Raw genomic sequence first — 23,718 nt, forward strand, 5'->3', positions numbered from 1 at the left:
TGTGTGTGTGTGTGGATGCTGAGAAGCGGGGTGGGTGGCCCCTGTAGGGTGAAGAAGACGAGGGACGAATTCAGGAGCAGACGTTCAGAGGGACACAGAGAGCAATTCCTGCCAGGGACGCTACGGCCAGGGCCGAGACAGAAGCTGCAGCTGGAGGACAGTGGTGCAGCCTGCAAAGAGGGGACCTCGATGGTCACCTTTCCTTCCAGTGGGGCCGATGGGCCCTGAACCAGCCACAGCTCCAGCCCTGGCCACTGGATCCCTGCAGCCTCAGCCAGCTGTGTGATGCCCCTCCGCCTTCAGGCTCGTGTTCCCCACACCACCCTGCCCACACGCGCCACGCTGCTGGCCTTCTTTCTGTCCCTCCAGCTCCTCGAGGCCCTTGAGCTTCCGTGACCTTCCCTCCCCACTGTGCTCTGAGTCCCTCTCTGGGTCACCCGAACCTTCCCACCAGAAGCAGCTGCAACCCACCCCTTTCCTGAGCCCCTAACTTGGTTCTCTTCAGAGTGAGTCTGGTTATCTGAATTGTCCACGTTTGTGACAGGGGTCCAGCTCCCTACACACACGTGCGTGCACACACACACACAGTTCCTTCCACACAGAGGATTTTCTCCATCCTCACGGCCTCCCCAGAGCTGGAACAACACCTGGCCCCCAGGAAGCACCCCATAAACATCTCTCAAGGGCCAGGGTCCTGGGGAGCCAACAAGAGCCCACTGCACTGGGCGGGGCTCTAACATTGCACCCACCAGCATTTGAAGGGCTTCTAGCCCTGGACCCCTGGGCTCAGGGGAGGACACAGCTTCAGGAGAGGCCAAGACACCCCGCCAGATGTCTGGGGGGGTCACCCAGAGGCCCGTCTTCCCCTCTAGGTGTCAGGCTTTCCCTGGTGAGGGCTGCTATCCCTGGGCAGCGGCTGCCCACAGGGGACCCGCCCAGGGGGAGGTGGGGATGGGGGTGGCTCGGAGTCACGGCTCGGATTCAAGAAAGGAAATCATCTGAGCTTTTAAAAAATTAAATGGAGTCAGTAATTTGATTTCAGAGAGAAGCTGAAAACCTCGTAATGGCAGGGGCAGCTCAATTCCGTGGTGAAAAGGCAAAGCCTTAAATGGGGCTATTAAGCTTTTCCTGGGACGGATCTGCCCGGAGAAGGAGGAGGAGGGGCGCAGGGGAGAAGTCCTCTTGGAGGTAGGGACCGTTTATCAGCCGCGACAAGCCTGATTATTTATTTATTTATTTAGCCCCGTCCAGCGGGCGTTGCCCACGGCCTCCGCTCTCTCTCCTTGGCTGTGTTTCAAATCCCACTCACAGCCTTGGCTGAGCCGGAGCGGGCGGGGGGGTGCCGCCCCTTCAGGGAAGCTCCCAGCGAGCTGGGTGACCCAGCCACAGCTGGGCTTCTGGGCTGGGGGCTTGTGAGCACTGGTTCACCGGAGGATGTCACAGTGCTGTCCAAGCCATCAGGGTACCAGCTGCTGCCGTGGAAACAGGGGGAAGTGTGGGTCAGGAAAGGGAGTGGTGATCTGCACACACCCCAGTCTCTCCCCCTCCCCCCGGGGTCGGCTAGAGACCTGGGATCTGGGCCCCCTGAAGTGCCAGGGAGTAGACCACACACTAGGGAGTTGCCCCCGCCCTGCTGAACCCCATCCTGGAGATGGCCGATGCCCCCCTCTAGCTCTGCAGTGGCTGTGACTGCATCACCGAGTGGCAGCAGTAACCCCAGCATGGTCCTGAGCCTGCGCTGGGTCAGGGCTCCGCACTGAAGACCTCAGATCCCGTCCTCTCCCTCTGCAGCCCACCCCACAGCACTGCTCCTCCCTGGGCACTCCCAGGGCTCACCCCGGTGTCTCCACAGAGGACAGCACAGAGGCCTCTCAGAGAGCCCCCTCCACAGAGGGCGGAAGCTCAGGAGTCCCGGGATTCTCAGGGCTGGCGGCCAACATGGCCTCTGGGGGGTCCTGTGGTGGCAAGGCCCTGTGACCAGTTGGGAAGGGGTTTCTAAGCTTGGCCGGGCTCAGGCTCCTCAGGGGTAGAGGGCCAGGTGTGGGTGTCCCCCAGCCGTGCCAGCCCACAGTCCCCTCAGGAGCTGACCCTAGATCTGGGGCACTGTCTGAGGCTCCCACAGACTGGGTTTCAGGTCTCTTGGAGGTGGAGGCCATGGAATTCTCTGGAAGACCTGTCAGGGCGGCTGAAGGGCCCACCCTGGGCCCCCCAGGCTGCTCAGGGCCTGAGGTCCCCAGGCGGCTGCTGGTGTCTGGCTGCCACTTCCCTTCAGTGGTCACTACGGCATCTGTCCCTGGCAAGATGGTGGGTCTCGGCCCCGCCACCCCCTGACTCAATTTGGAGGATGACCCTTCCAGTCTGGACACCCCTCCAGACAAGTCACGGTCACTCTCGGGTGGCCCCTCGGACTCTCTCATGGAAGATGTCTCCTGGGGTGTTCTATGAGGGTGATGGGACCCCAATGCCTCATCAGTCAGCCTGGTCACCCAGGGCCTCGTCAATGGCTGGAACTCCTTGCCGGCCTGTGTGGGCTCGATGACAGCCACATCCACCCCTGCTGGGAGGGGAGGACTTCCTGGAGAGTGGACAGGGTCCTGCTGGGGACCTTCAGTTAGTGTGACAAGTGATTCTGAGCCCAGGGACACTTCGGATGGGTCAGACTTCCAGAAGGGTGCCAGAGGAGAGGCGGCCTCCAAGAAGGGATGTGTGGCTGGGGCAGTGGAAGCTGGCGAGACGGGCTGTGAAGGCTCTGGGCCAGCCTGGGCAGCTCCCGGCAGCCCTGAGGACAGTGTGCGAGGTGGCCCCGTTTCCCCCGGGGGAGCCTGGGGGCAACATCCATCCTGAGAGGCTCTGGTGGGAAGGCCAGCAGCAGACACCCAGCTTCCTCCTGCAGGCTTGGCCGTGTGCAGGACCGGCCTGGGCTCCGGCTGCAGGTACGGAGCAGCAATATAGAAAATCACATCAGAAATAAAGGCACGGGCTCTGGCTGCCTGCCTAAGATCTCCAGGTCTTATCCAGCGGGAGCTGCCACCTCAGCTCGTGCTCTCGCCCCGAGCTTTTGGGGTGTGCCTCAGTTTCCCTCCCCCACAGCTGCTGCTCTTTTTCTGTCTCAAGCCCCAGGAGGGCAGTGAGCTTGCCCTCAGCGGAGCCCTGGGTGGGGCTGGCTTTCTCCGGGGAGCATTGTGAATTTGAGAAAGTGACCTGGCTGGAGATAAGGGCAGGGCTCCCCTTGGGAGAAGGCTTCGCGCCCGCTGGGCCCACCCAGGCCCACAGCACTCGACCCTTGGGGAGGACACCGGGCAGAGGGCCCAGTGTGCACTTGCCTGGGCCCCGGTGGCCGGGTCTGCGTCCGGGGACTGTGAAGAGGCAGAGGATGGTGACCCAGCTGGAGGAGTCCCCAGGTCTAGGGGCGCCCGGAAGGGAGTGGTCCTCGGAGAGGCTGTTGAGGCAGCTGACTCTGTTCCGGAACCTTCCAGGAAGGAGGCGGAGGTCAGCCTTCCTCCTAAGGAAGCACAATCCTGCCCAAGCCCGATGGAAGGACCAGGGGCAGCCAGTCCTACATGGGGTGAGGGGGAGTGTACACGCCCAGAGAGGCCGCACTGCAGTGTGCGTTGGACGTGGTCATCTCCGCTGCCTCTCCTGGACCTGCAGAGACTGAGGGGACAGCAGGGTACTTTTGGGTGTCCTGCCATTCTTTTTGTTTTTTGAGACAAGGTCTCCCTGTGTAGGTCAGGTTGGCTTTGAACTATGCAGCCGAGGCTGGTCTTGAACTCAGGGCAACCCTCCTGCCTCAGCCTCCGGAGTGCTGAGATTACAGGCCTTCATCACCACACCTGGTTAACCTTTTTCAAAAAATGAAATCTCAGAAATGTAGGTTTCTGCCAAACCACCTGGCCCGACTCCCCATCCCAGTCTGAACGCCACCACTGGTCTCATCTTTCAGTCAGTTCCTAGTTTGAGGTTCCGTACCTCAGAACCAAACAGAACTGGGCAGTAACTCCTCTCTGGCCACGCCTTAGGGCAGACCCTGCCCAGGCTCCCCCAACATTTCGGGGCCAGGTCAGTTTGTTGGGGAGCAGCGTCGTGTGTGTCGTAAGATACTTGGAGCAGCCCAGCTCCCACACAGCAGATGCCAGGATCGTCCTCCAACCATGTGTGGACATTGCTAAGTGTGCCCTGAGGGACACTATTCACTCCTGACTGAGAACCTCTGGGTTAGAGCTCACGTATTCCAGTCCCTTTGACATGTTGGATGCAGCCTGCGAGGAGTGTAAATATTTTAAAAAATTAACTCAGAAAACTTTTAGCACTGCCTTTATGTAAGCGGCTTCTGATGGAAAGTCAGCTTTGGCCACTCTGGTCCGGCTTCCTACGAGGCAGGGACAGGCTGTTCCTCACACACACACACACACGCACACACACACCCGGGAAGGCTGCTCTTCTCTGGACACTGCATTTCCTCTCCTCCTCTTAGCCACCACCATCTGAAATCATTAGGATGCGTCCCTCGGTAGCAACCGCTTTTTTGGCGGGCTTAGAAGAAGAAGATTAAAAACCCTCCCGACCGCAGAGTGCTCGGGCACCCCATTCATCCTGCTGCAACTCATTAGCCGCGTATTTACAAAAGGAAAAATGCGCTCCGTGGAAAACATTTTGTAAAAATTCCTAGTGAAAATCCAGACCAACAAGCACTTAGCAAGAGCTCAGCAGGGCAAGGCAGTCTGATAAGGGCCTCAAGAATAAAAACCACCAGCAAGGCAGGCAGGCGGGTGGCCTGCAGGGAGAGAGCCGCTCGCCCGGAGCTATAATAGGAACCACAGCGCGGGGAAACCGCTCCAGGAGCCGGGCAGGCAGAGGTTCATTCCTGCTGCTGAGATTCAGTTAATAAAATGAGAAAGAGAACATTCTTTGCCATGTAAATCTTTCCAGGGAAGCCCCCAAAAATCTTCTTTAAAAAAATGTTTTACTGCTGTTGCTATTTCTGTGTGTCATTCCCAGCTCCCCGGGAAGGACCCCACACTCTTCAAAGCCCAGGGCAAAGATCACCTCATCGCTGGCATCGCCCCCCAAGCCATCTGATGCTCGGGGCATTTCTCATCGACCCTTCCAGACTGGACACAGCTGGAAAGCACCGGTCCAGTGTGGACTCCGTTCCCGCCTGAGCTCCACACCGCAAATGCTCTGCGAATGTTTGCTGGGTGAAGTTCCAGCCCTCCCTTCCTAAAACCAATGTCATCGCTGCAGGAAACTGTTCAAATAAAAGCGGCCAAAATGTGTTAAAAAAAAAAAAAAAAAAAAAAAAACTTTCAAGAAATATCTCCATTCTTAGCATACTGTCAAAGTTCATCCTCCAACCATCCTGCCTGTTTCTTTGTTTCTAATTCCAAATTTGGGGCTAGATGTGGTAGGCAGACCCCCTTTTAATCTTTAAATATAGTTCTGAATACAATTACATTTCTATGCAGCACCGAAACATCACATCCTGGTAACGGGGCATTCTTGCGCTATTAACATCTGAGTTAAATCTCCTTCCCGTCTGTCTTCTATTGCGGACAGTTAGGAAGTAGAAGATGAAAGTGATCAACATCATTTGTGAATTATGTGTATTTCCTTGTGCTGTACTGGAATGGGTTTTGCTCCTGGTGGTTTTGCACGTGTGAATACCAGGTTGTCTGGTAGCCCGGCTTTCACCAAAAACCCCTTTCAAGGCACGGTCCCAGCACAGAGCACAGGCCCCGTGTGGACAGCGAGGCTGTCTGGGGGATCAGAAATGAGTTCATTGTCTGGGGCTCCTGCTGAGGAGGCTGACCTGTCTCTTAAGCGACCTGAGGAGCAGAAGCCAGCAGAGAGAGAGCTGGACAGGTCCAAACAAACAATTTGCTTGGTGTTAGGCTCCCTCCAAGCCACCAACTCTGACACCACTGAATTTGTACTTTCCAGGCGTCAGCCCTGCAACCGAACATGAGAAAGCATCCCCGCCCCTACCGCCTCACGAGGTCCTGCAGCTGCCTAGGAGGACGACGTACATTGTCCCCTAGCCCGGAACTTTGACTCCAGAGTCAGGGACTGTGTCCCTGTGTCACTCTTGTCTTTATGCCCAAGCCAGCCAGTGTGGTTCGGCTGTAACCTCCCCGGTTGGATGTGGGGCCTCTCCAACCCAGGAACTCGGCATCATCCCAGAATAAAGGACTCCAAGGCCAGCGGAAGAGGACCTGGGCCCGTGTGACAGTCACACAGGGCGCCTCACTTACCCACGCACCGGAAGTAGTTCTCCACCGTCCAGAGCACTGCGGTAGCAGACTCAGCAAACTCCAGGCTCAGGTCCACGCTGTAGAAAGCCTGCTTTCCCGGGGCTCCTCCCGGCTCTTGGCACGGCTGTAAGTGCGTGGGATTAACTGCGAGTGTATTCCGTGTATTCGGTGCCTTGCAGCTGCCCTCCGTGGCACCAGTGCAGCCCTCTGCACTGCATAAGTGACCCAGACCCTTCCCAGCCACCCTTACGGAGCTGCTCTCCATAGCTCTGATTCCCCAAAGAAAAGGGCTCCGAAAGGGCAGGAAGCAATGTCACCCAGCATGCTGACCTGGACCTGGAGCAGTGCGGCCCCCGGTATGCGGACCACCAAGAAATCCCTGCTCTCCGTCACTGCGAAGGTGCCAACCTGGTGAACTCGGAGGGATTTGAGGCTCAGGGCTTCCTCAAAGTGGAAACCTCTTTTGACCAGGCCCAGGCTCTTCCTTGGGATGTGGACTAAGACCTCCGAGCCTGGCTGGGATGACACTGGAACAGGAAGCACATTCAATGCACACAAAGATACACTACAGCATGGCGAGGGGTGAGGAGGTGGCAGGGCACTGACCAAGGGCCTGTGGCCACCACTGTATACCACTGGGGTTGGAGACAGTGGATTCCTTGCTGTTTGGGGATCACTGCTGGGGCTTGAATTTAGCAGTGTGGATGAAGAAGGGAAGAAAAATAACCATCCAGAAGCACCTGGGAGATGCTGCTGTTCTAGAAGGCCCGTGAAAAGCAGATGCAGGAGCAGCTGCCCCTAGGGACCCACAGGAATGTCTCTGTAAGACTTCAGTTTCGGGGCCTAACTCAGCGTCCCGTCCGTTACCAAAGCTGCTCTTAGGAAACACGGCTCCTATCAGCTGTTTACACTGTAGCAAGAATTCCATTGTGTCAGCCCTCTCACGGGGACATTTTAAGGCAGCTCTGCAGTTGCTAAGGGAAAGCATTTGCCTCCAAATAAAGCAACTTCAAATGTCACGTACAGGGAAGGAGACGTCCGTGAACTCAGCAAGGCCATCCCTGTTGCCGAAAACTCCCCAGAGCCCCGGTGCTGAAGCTTGGTCTGTGATAAAATTCTACACAAATGTGAAGGGTTGGTCATCTCCAATCTACCCACACCGGGTGAAGACTTTGATCCACCTAACTTTGCATACTGAATTCTTTAGAATCTCAAATCCCTGAGGGAAGAAGTGGGCTTCTGGATTTCTGGCTTTTTTGTGTTCCACAAGGTGCATGGTAATGGGGTCACCCCAAGGTGAAGGAGATCAGCATCACATATGTGATCTGAAGCAAGGGGTCTCGCTGCCACCAGTACCCTGAGGCCCGCAGGGGCTCTGATGGAGGCTGCAGACCCTCTCTGGCTTTGTCCTCAGAGCCCGTGGGGCCTCCCACCCAAGAATCCCCCCGGCCCCACATCCCTCAGGAGATAACTGTTTCTCAAGCACCCCCGGCACACGGCACAGCCCAGGCACACGCACACACTCCTGAACTTTCTCTTTGTCTCAAATATTTCAGGAGTTCAAAGCCAAGGGTGGGCTAACAAGAGGAGAGAGGGGGATAAGATGTCTAGGGAAGAGAGGGAACCAGAGGGGACAGAGCGACAGAGTCAGAGAGGCAGGTGTCGGGGCGCTCCTGGGCCTTACCCGGTGGGCACACAGCCTCTAGGGAATAGGCACAGTGACTGCTCACCAGCCAGAGCGGCAGGAGCTGCACAGAGTTGTTCAGCACCTGGGGAGACAGGAGGGTCCCCGTGACTGCTTGCCTTCCCCCCAACCTCCTACCTAGTCTCTGGGCCAAACCCCCAAATGTTATGGAGCCCAGGTCAGGTTGATCGCTCCAGTGCAACCAGGAAATATTATTTAGCTGGATATTTTTAGCAAGAAGTGAGCTGGGAGCAAATGTCATGTGAGCCGTCTTCTCTTACACGGCAACTTTGGGCTATTTAAAGAGACGGTAATTACGCTCCTGCCACCATGATCAGGACGCGTTGAATACATGATTGCGGGAGCCCCTCAGCTGCCGAGCGGAGCGCTTTACGCTAATGGGGCCCAATTTTCAAGGCTGTTGCCTAAATCTGTCCAGTGCCACAGGTGGACATTTGAATTGGCACCGGAGGGGTGGCAGAGCGCTCATCTAGGGGCCAGGCTGCAGAGCCCCCTCTCCGCCCAGCCCGGCAGGGGCTGCTGCTTCCTACTGACCTGCTGTCCCTGAAGAAGGTCTTGTCTTGGGCTTTGGATGGTGACCATGGTGGCACTGATGTCCACATACAACCCCATCAGACTGGCATCCTCCAGAGAGGCCACCAGCTCCCCTTGAAGGGACAGCAGCCAGGGAGTCTGGAGAAACAGGACAGATGCACCAACCACATGGCCCAGGGCACACTGATGCCAGGAGTCAAGGAAAATGGAGACTTGGCGGGGCGGCGGGGGGACACCCAGGAAGATGACAAGGCCATGGAGAGTCCGGGCCGGCCCAGGGGCCAGCGCAGCAGCCACTCAGGAATCCCTGCAGACTGTACCCCGCTCCCTGGTGCTAGGGGAGCAGGTGCCTCTGTACCCTGACAGGAATCTCCGCCAGTCAGCTGTGGCCTGGTGCTGGTCACCACTCTTTAGTGGGACATTAGCCAGCAGGGCCTTTAATGAAGGTGACAGTGATGTGGCAAAGGGACAGGGAGGGACCTGGCCCCCCATCCCAGGACTGCAGCCCAGCTCCTCCCAGAGGCTGGGAAACACCTAGGACCAGAAAAAAGACGGGCTGACACCGTGCCAGGCAGAAGCAGGTGGCCTTGCAAAGGAAGGGCTCCTGCCACCGCAGACTTTGCCTAGAGAACCTCCACTCGGGAGGACTCCAGAGGCTTCCAGCCCAGCCTCTGCCCTGGCTGGACCCCGTGCTCGGTGACCTCAGGTGTCCTCAGGCACTGCCTGGAGGCCACCACGGGAAGCTTCCAATATCAGCCGCCGAGATCCAGAAAGGTTGGCGCTGCCCACAGCAAGACAGGGGAATCAAAACCTCCCCCACAGAGCATCCCCGAGCGCTGAGCCAGACAGAACCTTCCGGAAGGTTGCCCCGGCCCCACCTACCTGTGTACCGTCGCACATCGGGGGCAGAGGCCGGGAGACCTGCAGAACAGAGGGGCCAAGGTGGCAGGCACGCGTTTGTGCTGAGAACACCAGTGCTGGCAATCACCCCAGCAGGAGGCTGGCCAAAGCCAGGCAGCTGGGTGTTTGCTCATTAAGACAAGAAAATCATTTATGTTCTGGGACTCAAGTGTCAACAGAGCTGGGGCAATGTGGCCGCCGCCTCAGCTGCTGCCCTGGGCTGGGCCAAGGGGGCAACTGGGACATCAGGCACAGCTGGCACAGCCAAGGGTGGGTGTGAATGGCACAGATGGAGGGAGGGGTCCCCAGGCTTCCTCCAGGGCCTCCCATCTCCTCCCGTTCTGGGTTCACCCACTTCTTCCCGCCTTTTTCTTTCTACGAGATCCAGAAACAAAGGCCAGAAAGGGTGTCTGTGCCCACCCAGGGCATCGCACTTAGGTGCCCACCATGCTGGACTTCTGGGATTGAGTCCCCGTGTGGACTCACAGTGCTGAGCCCAGGACAGTCCAGGTCACATCAGGGCAGCCGCCCTGTCGGGTGACACCGTGTTCTGTCTCCCCGGCCCCCGCCGTGGCCAGTGCTCCTCCTGGCTCTCCACGCTCACCCCCAGGTGCCTTTGCTGCAGCCCTGGGCTGGGCGGGGAGGCTGAGGCACAGGACAGCGTCGCAGAGGAAGTCCCAGGTCACCCAGCCCTCTCCGGGCTCCGGGGCCGCTGTTCCCTGGCCCCGCAGAGCCCCCCGCCTACTGCCAGGCTTGAGACAACTTAGGGAAGCCCTGCAGCTGCCTTGTTCTCGAGGATGCCACCTTCACCTGGTGGGCAGAGGAGGTGCCTCAGGAGAGGGTAAGAGGGCTTGGTATTTCTGGGGTCCCCCAGGAAAGCACTCCTCTTGGCCCTCACCCCCAGGCCACAGCGGCAGGAAAGCAGGGCAGCCCCGGAGCTAGACTCTAAGAAAGGGGGCAGTGATTGTGCCAAGAGAAAGGAGAGATGGCCAGGTGCCCCTTCAGCCCCCACACAAGGCTATATTTAGGGCCTGCGGAGGAGCGCAGGACCTGGGCGGCCTTGGCCGGGAGCACACGCTCATCACCGCACCGAGTTTACGGGTGCCCCTGGGCACACTTAACCCAGGGCAATGAATAGTTATTGCTCGGCCTCCCGCTCGGGGCCTGTGGGCACACTTAAGCGAGCTGGCGGATCGCTGAGAGCAGGGTACACCCTTGGGCACCCTGCGCCATCGGCGGGGAAAGGCAGAGTATTAAATATCTCTGTGCCCTGTGCCCACAGCTGCGTTTAGCCAAGGGCAAGGCCGGCGAAACAGCTTTAATTAAAACTTAATGCAAGTTCAAGTTGCAGCAACGCAGACGGGGCTGCGGAAGTCACTGGGAATGAATCAGGACGAGGGTCCCCGAGCAGGGCAGCGGTGCAGGGAGGTGGGGTGGGCGGCAAGACCCTGTCCTCTACGCTGCCCACTTCTCTGTGACTGTCCCCGGAGCCCCGCGGATTCCCACACCTCGGCTGGGGGAGGACGGTGCTCATTAGGGTTCCCGGTGGCAAAGGCAGGTGGACAGCGACAGAGCAGCTGCCTGGCCCGATTCTGCCCAGCAAGCGTTCGGACCTCGGCCGCGCTGGCCCCCTAGCGACAGCTCTCAGAATTACAGGCCCGCTGCGGAGGGCCGGCGGCTGGCCAGCCCGGGAGGGGCACACAGATGGCCCCTCAGAGGTAACGCTCGAGGATCAGCGGCCTCTATACACGCAGGTGGGCAGAGATGGCGCCTCGGCCTCAGCCCCTGCTCCTGCAGTTCGAGAGCAACCTGGGCTCAAGGGGAGACAGCACCGGTCTCGATGTGGTCATTCCAGGGGACACATCACCTTTGAATATCTAGACCGGACTGAGAAAATAAATCTACACGCCTTTCTGGAGGCAAGGGTCTCTATTCTTGTCAAGTCTGTCCCTGTAGCAGCACCCTGATTGCAGCACATAGTGGGTCCATAAGTGTTTGTTGAATGACTGGTGGTTGTCACCAGCAGCCTTTTCACGGCAACCGCCGCTCATTTCTCCTTTCCTCTCCTCTTCCTTCTTCCTTCCTTTCTTGTACCGTCAGACTAAAACACCACGTTCTGAATTTTGTTTGCTCCTTTTTTTAAGTGCTTGCGGTCCAACCCAGAGTCCTGCACATGCTAGGCAAGTGGTTTACCCTGAGTCAACCTTTTAAAATGAGGAAATTTCATGTGTAACTACAGATCTCCTGTTTCTTTTTTATTTTTTTCCTCCAAGGCTGAGAGACATCCCTGGGCCTTATTTATTTACTGTTGTTCATTTATTTATTTTTATTATAAGATAGGATACCCCCGAGTCCCTAAATTGCCCAGGCTAGGCCTGATGCTTCTATTCCTTTACTTTTTTCCTGTCTTTTTACCTTTTTTGGGACAGGGTCTTGCTACGCAGTTCGGGCTGGCCTTGAGCTCATTTTGTAGCCAAGCCTGGTCTCAAATTTGCAATGATTCCCCTGCCTCAGCCTCCCGAGTGCTGGGGTTACAGCCATATCCAACCCCACATCTAAATTCCTGTGTCTCTTAAAAAGCTGGCGACGCAGGCACGGGGCAGAAGCCGAGCGGCACTGCTCCTTGTGGGACCACGGTTCGAGGCTGAGGCTGCCCCGGCCTCGCCGCAGGCCCCGCCATGCTGGTGGGTTCACAGCCCAGCTCGGCCGCCTGACCGCCGCAGACCCAGGCAGACCTCATCTCCTCTTGGCTCCTTCTGCAGCCGGATGGCGGCACCACCACCGCCTCCTCCCCGGACAGCCTGCCATCATGTCTCAGTCCTCTTTGCTCCACAGAAGCCTGGTGGACTTTGGCATGCAGCCAGCGCCCGTGGACATCTGCACCTCCAGCTGCCACCTCTGCGCTGCCACATCCCGAGGCTCAGGAGCCACAGCCACACCCTGGGCCTTTGGGGAGGAGCCCAGCCCGGACACCCTCTGAGCCCGTTACCCGGATGGATGTGGGGCCACACTGCACGCGCTGTCGGCCCAGCCTGGGCACGGTCGCTGGACACTTCATTATGTGGCCTTCGCTCCGCTGCAGCCCCTTCACCCCTCTGCGAAGTATTCTGATTTCCAACCTGTAATTTTCTTTCTGCAAATAAAGCACAAGTCATCCAGGCCAATGAAAGAAGGAAGCAGCTAATGGGGCTGCGACTATAGGTCAGGGACGGTGGCGGCAGTGTGATGGGCCTGGACGGGCTGGGGCTCATGGAACAGGGATGAGAAGAGAGACCTGGCCGGGCAGGATGAGGAGCCTGGTCCGGCCTCTGGGATCCGGCAACTCGGCCCCCATCAGGGAAGCCCTCCCTGTCCAGGGAGGACAGTGGAGGACTCAGGAAGGTCACCCTGAACTTCCAAGTCCCTTAACATTAGCAAACACTGGCTCAGCCCCCCTGTCCTTCGGCCCTCATGAAGGACCCAGGAGAGGGCCTCTGACTCCCATTTGACAGATGGGGCTGTGGAGGCTCAGCGGAAGTCAGTGACTGAAACAAGGCAGGCGGTCACTCCGAGTCCGGACACAGCGCCTGTGTGCTCCTCCCTGAGCTCTGCGTGCTTTGCAGACATCAAGCCGAGGAGTCCTCCCAGGTGCCCACGCTGGCCTCCTCCGGCCCCGGGAAAGCCAGGCGTGAACTCTGTGGGCACTGACATGGGTATGGACTGGGGTGGGGGGCCGGAGGGGGACGAGGACAAGAGGAGGAGGAGAAAGGGGGGCTGTCAGGCCCCCCAGGAGGGGCCTCAGCCCTTCGGGGAAAACAGGGCTCGGCCTAGCAGAAGACAAAGTGGTGACCCACAGTGGAAACAGAGGAGAGACAGAACAGGGGTGCGGGGCCTTTGTAAGGTGGAGCAACATGGTTCCGAATGTGGAACCATGTTGCTCCTGCAAAGGTGACCGAATCCTGGGGTCCTGCGAGGAGACGAGGGACCCGTGCAGGTGGGGGGTGCTGCAACCCCTCCGCACCGTCTGGCCCTTCCTGATGGCCAGCTGAGCGCCTGCTGGGTGCAGGCTCCCTGGCAGGAGACGGTGTGCCCTGGCACGGAAGATGCTTCTCTAGAGCCACCGCTGAGTCCCCCGAAGGCCAGGGCACCACTTGTGGGGCTGCGGGAGGCTCTGGGGTCCAGCCCAGTTAAGTGTCCCAGACGCACCTCTTTCCGCATGAAGCAGGCCGAGTATCGAGCTCGGAAAATGAAGTCACCGGCCGGCGTGGGATGCAAGAAGTAGCCACATTGGGCAAGAAGAGGATTCAGGTGACTGGGGACCCTCCAGGTGCCTGAGGTAAGAAAAAGACAGGCCCGAGGTGGAGCAGGGGAGGCTACATTCAACCTCCGGGGTCCCCACCGGTTCCCCACCTTTCTGATCTTCTCTCCCACTTCTCTGAACTTCCTTCCTTTGTTCCTGTCTGCTGTGTCCCAAACATCCCAGGCCCATTGCTGCCTCAGGGCCTTTGCACTGCCTATGCCCACTACCTGAATTTCTTTCATTCACTTTTCCTTCCTTCAAGGAAGGAATCAAACAAATTAGGGATCAAACACAAGACTCTGCACGTATCAGGCAAGCCCTCTACCACAGAGCTACATCCCAACCCTCTATTTTTAGTTTATTTTGCAACACAGTATGGGCCTGGGATAGAACTCAGCACCCAAGTGCCTGCCTGCCAAGCACAAGGTCCTGAGTTCAATTCCCAGTGCAAAAAAAAATAATAATAAAGTAAAATAAACCACAATCTGGCTACATTGCCCGGGCTGACTCCTACCTCAGCTCCAGAGTGGCTGGGATTACAGGTGTGTGCCACCATGCCAGGCTCGCCTGGATATCTGCACGGTTCACTCAACCTTTACAAAAGTCGCCTGCCTGAAGTTGGCATGCTGACCCACATCTGTAATCTTAGCACTCAGGAGGCTGAGGCAGGACAATCACCGTGAATTCAAGTCCAAGTTGAACTACATAATGTCTCAAAAAAAGAAGAAGTCACCTCCAGGAAGCCCACCCCGGCCACCTTCTTGTCCCCGTCACTTATTACCTGCCCAGTCTCCCATCTAAATGACTTCAGATTATAACGATCTTTTTTTTTTCCTTCTTCCCCAGCGTCCGCTCTGGGCGCCAGGAGTATTTGTCTGTTTTGTTCCCTCTGCATCCTACGACTAAGCCATGTCTGGCATATTTGTTGGATGAATGAAATATAAAAAGGGATCTCACTGAGAGAGCGATTGCGGGCAGTTTTATCATCTTCTTTGGATTTCCTCTGGTTCCCGTAATTATCTTGTAGTGCTTTTGTCATGGTTTTGTACAAAGCCCTTTCTTTCAAAGCCACAGTTTCATTTCCAAACCCTGCACCGAGTGGCGAGGGGAGATGAATTTGCTGCCGCAGACAGCGGCCGGGGCGGCCGTGGAGGACTCTCTGGTGACAGCTTCCCCTTTCCAGGCGCTGCCGTGCAGCTATCTTTAGCAGGAGATCAAGGCCGTGCCTGGGGCAGAGGCGCCCGGAAAGGAGCTCGCTGGGGAAATACAGCTGAGGCTGGATGTGCAAATTGACCCGGATCAGTTTAGTTTTGCGCTCACGTTTGCACTTTGTAAATATTTGCCTGGCTTCCCGCTGCTCACACCTGCTCGCTGTCCCTTCCAGTCTGTGGAAGGCGGCAGCACCGACCGTCACTCCTCCATCCCCACCTGGTGCCACCAGCTCCAGAGCCACAGGTGTCCCTGACAGCGCCTAAAACTAATGGCCCGTGGCTGGCTGCTGTGACTAATTCTCTGATTATTGACTTTATGATTTTACGCTTAAAACTTCTTGATAATAACACAGAAATGCTTAATGGGCTCTATCCAAAGCCATAAAAATTACTTATTGAACACGCGTTTTAAAACTATTAATCTATTGTTTTCCATTAATAATGGCTCTCCAAAGAACAGGGACAGTTTAATGTCTCCTCACCATTTCTCCTGGAAAAGGGGCCTTTTAGTACACAAATGCCACTCCAAGGTGTCGAGACTGGCTGGCCGGTTGAGCGGCCACTGACCCTCCCAAGATAGATTCAGGCCACACCAGACCCAAACGGTGCCATAAGAATTTCCAGACCGTGCTGGGCATAGTGGCCCTCACCTGTAATCCCAGCCCTCAAGAGGCTGAGGCAGGAGGGTTACCTCGGGTTCAAGGCCACCCTGGGCTATGTAGTGAGTTCAAGTCCAGCCCAAACTACATAGCAAGAACCCATCTTAAAACATCAAAACTCCAGAATGAACACAGTCCCTGGGTGGTTTTGCTAGACTTTGGGAGAAACAGGAAAGTCTCTCTCCTCAATTTCTCTCCTGCTGCACAAAGGAGAAGAAAAATTCTGAGAATTCACTTTTCAGCCTCCCAGATGGAAAACAGGAAGTGGGCCAGTGGTTCCAGAAGTTTCCAGAAGGTTCTGGGTAATCTCCTCATGAGGTCTGCCCTCTTTTCCTGTAGGCAAACTCTTGACTGAGGGTTTCAGAAAGTAACACTGGGCCCTTGGCTATTTTAGGGGTGCCATTCTCCCCTTTCTTCCCATCCATTTCTTTCCCTGGGAGGTTGAGGTTTTAGAGCATATCGCCCCAGATGGGAGCTTCTCTCCAGGCCTTAGCCGTCTGTTCCTGCAGGCCTGTGTATCACACGTGTCCTAAACATCAGCGGTGTCCCCGCTACACCAGCTGGAGACGAGGAATGCGTGGGCTGCCAGCTCCTTCTGGTGGCAGGGGCCCAGGTGACAGTGTGTGACCCACGAGGCTGCCCATGTGGAGAGCTGGAAAGCCCCGGGGAGGGGGCCTGAGCGGATCTGAGGCAGGAAGAGCCCCGCAGAGGAGGTGTGGGAGGAGCATCCGGGCATGCAGAGGCAACGCCAAGGGCCTGGGGCAGGCACGGGCGGCTCTTCCCGGACAATGGCTGTCCCTTACCTGGCAGCTGCAAGGTTCTGCCCAGCCACCGCCTCAAACCTTCCACGTGGCTCCTGGGGATCGGCAGGGTCATGTAGTCTGAGAAGCACTCCACCTTGGCTGTCGGACAGGAAGGCACTCTCAGCACTGTGTTTACAGGGGACGCTGGGACCGGGGGATGGAACCGTAAGGGTGGACACTGAGGGAGCACCTGGGCTGAGTCCCCTGTGTTGTGTGTGTGTGTGTGTGTGTGTGTGTGTGTGTGTGTGTGTGTGAGTGTGCGCACACTTTTCTTACATTATGAGGATGGTGGTGGTGGCGATGGCGATGGCGGTGATCTGACACTGATGATGGTCGTGCCTGTGATAGTGACACTTTACAGCATGATACGAAGCCTGAATGAGCTCCTGTGTCTAAAAGCCTTCACAGGTGCTCAGCACAGAGCTTGTGCCTCAGGATGACAGCTCTTGTCATGATGCTAGCTAACTTCACACAGAGAGAGAGAAGACTTGTCCTGGTCACAGAGCAGCAGGACCGAGGCCCTAAACGCTGCCTCGCCTGCCAGCTCATCACATAACCAGATAGATTAGAAACAGGGAAACTGAGTGATGACGCAGTGCCTATGACCCGAGTTGGTACTAACCCTGATACCACGGTCTGCTGCCAATCTGCACATTCCACACCCAATATCGTTCTGGAGTGGGGGCGTGCGGGTTGAGACAAAGTCTTGTTTTATAGTTCAGGCTGGCCGTGAACTCATTGTGTAGCCCAAGCAGGCCTCAAATTCACAGCAATCCTCCTGCCTCAGCCTCCCAAGTGCTGCATGATTACAGGCATGTACCACCCCCTCAGTTACCCAGTGCAATTTAAAAGATGTGAATAGCTGGGCATGCTGGCACAGCGCTTGGAGGCTGCTGTGCAGGAGGGTTGCTGTGAGTTCGAAGCCAGCCTGGGCTACAAAGTGAGTTCAAGGCCAGCCTGAACTGTGTAGTGAAACCCTGCCTCTAAAAGACAAGCAAACAAAGGAAAGGTCTGGACTTGACCCTTAAAAGCGGGGTGAGGTGGACAGCTCATCCTCGAAGCTCTGCAGCTGAGCTGAAGACTCCAGGCCAAGGTGGAGGCTCCACCCCCGGCCCTGCCAGGCCCCAGTCCATTCTCAACACACAGGGAGCTTCAGATGGCAACAACAGTGTGGCAGCCCCTCCTCAGAACCTTCAGTGGTTCCCCACCGTCCGTGCAGCCCCCCACCCCGTGGCTCTGTCCTCTGCCACCTCCACACTTCAGCTAAAGCGTTCTTTCCCACCTCACGGCCTCTGCATATGCTGTTCCAATTTCCTGAAACACCATTCCCAATGTGGGGGGGCTGCTCAGGGAGGTGGATACTCAGGGCTCAGATGTGGGGTGCAGCCATGTGACCAGGGTGAGTCCTCTCCCCTCTCCAAGGCCCCCACTACTCCCTCTTCTGCAAGATGGAACCCTTTGGCCCTGCCAGCCACGAAGACCATGGTAACCCCTGGGATGTTCTGCCAGTAAGAGTGACTTTGTTTACCCCGGGCGGCAGCATCATGATGCAGGCAGGAGGCCCCTGCACCTTGGGGCTCGGCTCAGCCCTGCGGTGCTCAGCCACTCCTAACCCAGACACCGAGGCTTAACGAGCGCCAGTCTATGTGAACCTCACACGTCAAGCTGGGCGAAGTCTGCCCTGTCCTCTGGAGGGGCTCAGGCCGGCCCCCTAGCAGCTGCCCCCGGGCACGCATTTCCTGTAGTGATTTTAATCTGTAGCCTTCCACTGGATGAACCATAAGCCTGAGCGTAACCCTTTTCAGAGGCCCGTGAGTCTCAGGTGAATTAATAAACCTGAGGGTAGCCAGGCGCACACCTGTGATCCCCGTTCCCCAGGAGACTGAGAAGATGCATATAATACCTGTATTTTATGTACATATTATTTCTTTTAGCATCGCACGCTAGGGAGACGGTAGGATGCTTTGCCATGTGCGCCTGATTTATTTCACTTCTGAGTACACTCTCAAGTTACATCCACGAACCTACAAAAGCCTCGAGTTTACCCTTCCAGATAGCTGAGTACCACTCCGTTGTATAAAAATACCACGTCTGTGTAATCCACTCCTCAGTTATGGGCATCTGGGTTGTTTCCAAGATCTGGCTGTTCCATGCCGGGAGGCTGCACACGGGCGCATACGCCGCCTGGCACCTCTCCTGGCGGGGATGTGAGCTGTGGAGGGAAGCTTCATGGCGGGCAGGCACCTGTCACTCCTCAGTGTCGCTGCAGGGTGGCTCTGAAGACACCGGGCCTCAACTGCCTCGGCAGAAGCCTACTCTGCTGCTGCAGGGCTGCAGGCTCCTCACTCACCCCGCAGGACCCCGGCCACAAATCCCCTGGACCTGACCTGGCCGGACACATGGCACGCCGGGTCTGCCCTGTTCTTGTGTGGCTCGGGTTTGAGCTTCACCTCCGCCTCTTATTTTATTTATTCTGAGTCAGGGTCTCCCTGAATCGCTAAATTGTCAAGCTGAGCTCAGGTTTGCCACCCTCCTGCCTCAGCCTCCAGAGTGCTGGACGCATAGCCCTGCACCACCACACCCAGCCCAACCCTATTCTGCCGCGGCCACCCACGTGCGCACAGCCTCTGAGCCCCAGAAACCCATCTCCTCGCTGGGAGGAGGACAGCCGACAGCAGGCTAGTGTTCCGGCTTGGTAACACTCCTCACTGCCGAGGTCACCGTGTCACCCAGCAGGTTGGTTACAGGTCCACACGGCCGGGAACGCCCAAGGCCTGACACCAGTGCCAAAGCGTGAGTTACCTGTCGAAACTCCAGGCGCAGGGCGTGGTCTGTCCCCACCTGCCCTGAGGAGGAGGATGTGTGGGCACACCAGGTGCTGAATGCAGGCGACACAGATGGCCCTGCAGGGGAGAGGGGCGGGGCGTGCATAGCTCAGCGGCTGCCCGGTCTACCTTCATACAGTCAATCGGTTGTAATTCATTCCATCAAATATCTGTATTTCCCCCCAGACTGAACAGTACGCATGCTAGGCAGGTGCTGCACCTCTGAGCCATATCTCCTGCCCCAATTTAGACATTTTTTAGCACTTTCCATAATGTGTAGTGCCCGAGGCACAGAAACAGCAACCACAAACCGGTAAGGAAATAAATGTGTGCCCGGGTTGGTGGTGCACAGCTGTCAGCCCAGCGCTCGGGAGGCTGAGGCAGGAGGATCATCGGGGGTTCAAGGCCAGCCTGTGCTGCACAGCGAGACATTATCAAGAAAGATGAAAGAAAGAAAGGAAGGAAGGAAGGAGGGAGGAAGGGAGGGAGGGAGGGAGGGAAGGAAAAGGAGGGCAGAGCAGCGTATCTGGAGATGAGAGGCGCTGGGAAAAGGAAACCCAGTGAGGTGCAGAGTCTGAGCCGGAGAGGAGGGCGAGACTGATGCTAAAAGACAATTTTCAAAAAAAGCTAACATCGTGTTTCTCATACAGATTTTTTTCTTTTTAAAAAAATGAGCCTCTGTTAAAGGTTTTATTAACTCATTATTAATGAGGAGCAGGCAGATGGCACGAGCAGTTCAGAGGAGAAAGAGCAGATACTTTTCCGCAGCGGCAATGTTGGAATGAATTTGCAAATAGACTTGGAACCGGCTTCCTCCCAGTGGAGCGGCCCGCGTGCCCGCCCCACGCGGTTTGTCTTCCTGTCCCCAGCAGGTGCCTTCTCCCTTGCCCCAGCACTGCAGACTGGCCCCAGGGCAGAGACGAGAGCTGGACCGCAAGACAGCAGCTGGTTGCCATCACAGGGAGCGAGGGCCTGACTTACTTCAGCCTTCTTAGGGGCGGTGAACCATCGCTGAGAGGTGATATGGGGCCACAGTAGGACGTCGAGGAGTTTCCTTCCCAGATCTGGGGAGGCGCATGCCACACAGTGGGACCCCCAAGTGCGGGGATAGTTCCATGAATTTAAGGAGCAGCAGCAGCCACAACAAAGATCAGTGGAGCCACAGTCGGTGGAAAAGGACAAGTAGTGGACATGGGGTAAGAGAGTGGAGACGGGCATGTGCCAGAATCAGGAGGGGCATGGAGCCCTGGTGCAGCTGGGGTTTTACCACAAAAATGATGAGAAATCTAAGCCCCGAAGGGGCGGGATCTCATATTTAAGTAGGGTCCTTCTGTCACTAGGGTTTGCAGCTACTTAGAAATAACTACAGAAGCCTGGTGTGGCGGCGCACACCCGCAATCCCAGCATATGGGAGGCTGAGGCAGGAGGATCAAGTTCAAGACCAAATTTAGCTCAGTGGTATAAGTGCCTGCCTTGCAAGCGCGTGGTCAGGTGTTTGGTCCCCAGTACCGATTAAAAAAAAAAAGTTCAAGACCAACCTGGGCTACAAAGTGTGCTCAAAGCCAGCCTGAACTGCACAGGGAGACTGTCTCAAAAGGACAAAAAACAAACAAACAAACAAACAAACGACACAGAGCTGCAGCACAGCGTGCAGCACAGCACTGACGCAGGTGACACCACAGGCCTAGCTCCAGCTCTGCAAGAGGATAGAACCAAGTGGCAGGCGGTGTGGCTCAGTGCAGCGTCTGCTCAGCACACGGGGGAGCTGGGGTTCCAGCCACAGGACCAAAGCAACAGACAAAGGAGCCGGGTGTGTGTGGCCGTGCACACCTGTAACCCCAGCACTCTGGGCGGCCGAGGCAGCGGGATGGCGGTTTGAGCACAGCCTGAGTGACCGAGTGACTTAGGGAGATCTCATCTCAAAAATTAAGATAATAATAATCTCCTGGAGACCAAACTGTTACATGACACAAAGCAGACACAGAAGTTGAAGTTTTTTTTTTGTTTTTTGTTTTTTTTTTTGTCTTTTTCCTTTTTATCGGTACCGGGGTTCGAACTCACGACTGCCTGCTTGCAAGGCAGGCGCTTATGCCACTGAGCTAAATCCCCAGCCCCAGAAGTTGAAGTATTGCGTGACTTCCCTTCCATGAGAAACCCAAAGTATAAATAAATTAAGGAACGAAATAAAAGATAAATAAGAAGCAGGGAAGTAGGTCTTTTGCAAATGGGAAGGGGACTGAGAGATGGAGGGAGGGAGGGGAGGAAGGAGAGGAATTAAGATGTGATGTGATAAGTGCCTGCCTTGCAAGCAGGCGGTCATGAGTTCGATCCCCGGTACAGGGGGCGGGAGAAGCTGGCCGGGAGCATTTGGGAATCTGGGAAGTGGGTCTAAATTTAGGGGAGGAAGACAATAACAAGCACTGATCGGGAAGACGCATCTGCAGTACTCACGGGGGGCGGGGTGCTTTGGAACGAGGATGAGCCTTAAAGCCAGGTGTGGTGGCAGATGCTCATCACCCCAGCACTTGGGAGGCTGAGGCGGGAGGTTGTCAGGGATTCAAGGCCAGCCTGCACAGTGAGTTCCAGGCCAGCCTGGGCTGCACAGAGAGACTGTCTCAGATGACAAACAAAAAATGATGTCTCTTGCACATGAGTCGATGGAGGAAGATGTGAAACCCTTTAAAGTGGCCCCAAATGACTAGGTTTCTTCAGTGAAAACCTGGATATGGTCTAGTGGGCTCTTAGGTTTATCTGATTCAATGTATCGCTGAGCAGCTATTTTGTAACTGTAGAACACTGTCCTGATAATAATGCCAACAATTCTACCCAGAAAGACATTAAACAAATGAACTCTCTGACGCACCTTCAGGGTTTGTTGGTTTAGTGTGGGGTTTTTGTGGCACTTCGGGGGCTGAATCAGGGCCTTACGTGGGATAACTCTCGTGCTAACCTGCATCTTCAGCCCGAGAATGCAACCTTTTTTAAAGTTATATTTCACAAAGTGGGAGAGCACGACATTCCCACCAAAGGCTGCGGTCACCGAGCCCTCAGCTCCTGGCTCGCCCTAAGGCTGAGCCTGGGGAAGGTCACTTGCCAAGGCCCACGGCTGCCCCATAATGGGTTTGGCTAAGAGGGACAGAGCCATTTCATCCGCCTGGAATCTGAGCCGAGCCCACAGCCTTAGTGCCGAGAGGAGCCGGGGGCCGCGTGGCACCTGTGCTGTGTCCACTGCCTCTGGACGGCAGGCTGGGGACCTTCTCCCAGGACACAGCCTGGTCTCCAATCCCTGCTCCTCCTGGCTCTGCTGCTGGAGGCTGCACCTCAGTCCCTGCCAATAATTAGTCAATTTGCAATACACAGCTGTGGCTGGGGCAACTGGTTTGCAGGAAGGCTCTCCAAGGGCGAATAAACCTGGGACCACGGCAGGGACAGACAGCGGGACACTCAGCACCATCCCTGGGCAGCTCTATAAAGAAAGTGCTCTGCCTCAGCCTCGCTAGGCACCAGGAGGCTCCCCCTCCTCCCGCATCTGCTCCTGAATCCTCCTCCAGCCTCTATTAGGAGCAACCCATCCTTCCCAGCCCTGGGGTAGACACTGTGTCCCCAAGGACGGCACCTGGGAGAAGTTAAGCAAGTCCTTGGCACAGGACCGGGCCTCCTCCTTCTCTGTCCCCTGACCCACTCAGCTCCTCCGTGGGTTCCTTGTGCACAGATGTGCAGAGTTCATAAAACAGAGACAGAGGTCCTCAGTGAATGTCCCCAGGGCAACAGCTGACCTTCAAGCTGGCTTCCGCCCCCAGGAGCTTGTCAAAGGCTTTCTTTCCTTCTCTCTTATTGGGGTTTGAACCCAGGGCCTTCACACTGAGCTACAGCCCCAGCCCTTTCAGGATCTCACAAGTTGCCTAGGCTGGGCTCCAATTTAGGATCCTCCTGCCTCAGCCTCCCACGGTGCTGGGATTACTCAGTGTATTCCTCCTGTTGGACCTGAGCTGGGGAAGGGAGCCTGCTGTTCCAAGGCTGAGGACAGTGAAGTTTCCTCCTTATCTTTCCCATTCACTGGACTCTTGTCACCTGAAAACTCCTTCAAATCATCACCTCCTGTTTACTTGAACCCTAACCTCCTTGAAGGACTCTGTTGGGACAGACAAAGACTCTTCTGTTTTCTCCCAGCCTTCTGGGAAGCTTCACAAGATGTCACACAAGCGTCACAACACCTATTCTAGAACAATGGCCCTGGAGAAGGTGGCAGTGACCCTGGCTAGTCCTCCCCAAGGAGGTCAGTGCTTGGCAAAGCCCTACAGGCCTGACCAGGCTCACCCATCAGCTCCTCTTCCCTCCAAGACAGAGGTTCCTGGGTGCTGATGGGAAATACCTGGTTTCTGCTCTGAGCACGTGGGAAGCGATGGTCAGCTCTTGCCCAGGTTCCCAAGGCCCAGAGTGACCTGGCTAAGAGCCACTCACCAGATGACTGCGGGGGACGCCTGCATCCTCAGGCTTGCTGGCTCTCTCCTGCGGTGCCAAACGCATCAATGAACGGTTGGTTTGTCCCCT

The 23,718-nt window shown here is 56.4% G+C and overlaps 1 protein-coding gene across 1 annotated transcript; it reads right to left on the reverse strand.

The window, feature by feature from the left end:
* Positions 1–1,216: 1,216 nt before the first annotated feature.
* CUNH1orf127 (chromosome unknown C1orf127 homolog) lies at positions 1,217–23,654 on the reverse strand. Its single transcript, XM_023565612.2, has 12 exons — positions 23,629–23,654; positions 19,145–19,245; positions 16,343–16,441; positions 13,576–13,700; positions 12,380–12,523; positions 9,373–9,411; positions 8,491–8,628; positions 7,936–8,020; positions 6,582–6,778; positions 6,252–6,375; positions 3,324–3,469; positions 1,217–2,927 (listed from the first exon to the last, which is right to left on the reverse strand). Exons 1-12 carry the CDS (start codon positions 23,652–23,654, stop codon positions 1,872–1,874), a joined length of 2,280 nt encoding a protein of 759 aa, XP_023421380.1. The 3' UTR covers positions 1,217–1,871.
* Between the last annotated feature and the right edge of the window lie 64 nt (positions 23,655–23,718).

Source organism: Cavia porcellus, unplaced genomic scaffold, assembly GCF_034190915.1.
Source record: "Cavia porcellus strain 051 isolate PalLab524CR breed Dunkin Hartley unplaced genomic scaffold, mCavPor4.1 scaffold_25, whole genome shotgun sequence".
NCBI classification, from domain to species: Eukaryota; Metazoa; Chordata; class Mammalia; order Rodentia; family Caviidae; genus Cavia; species Cavia porcellus.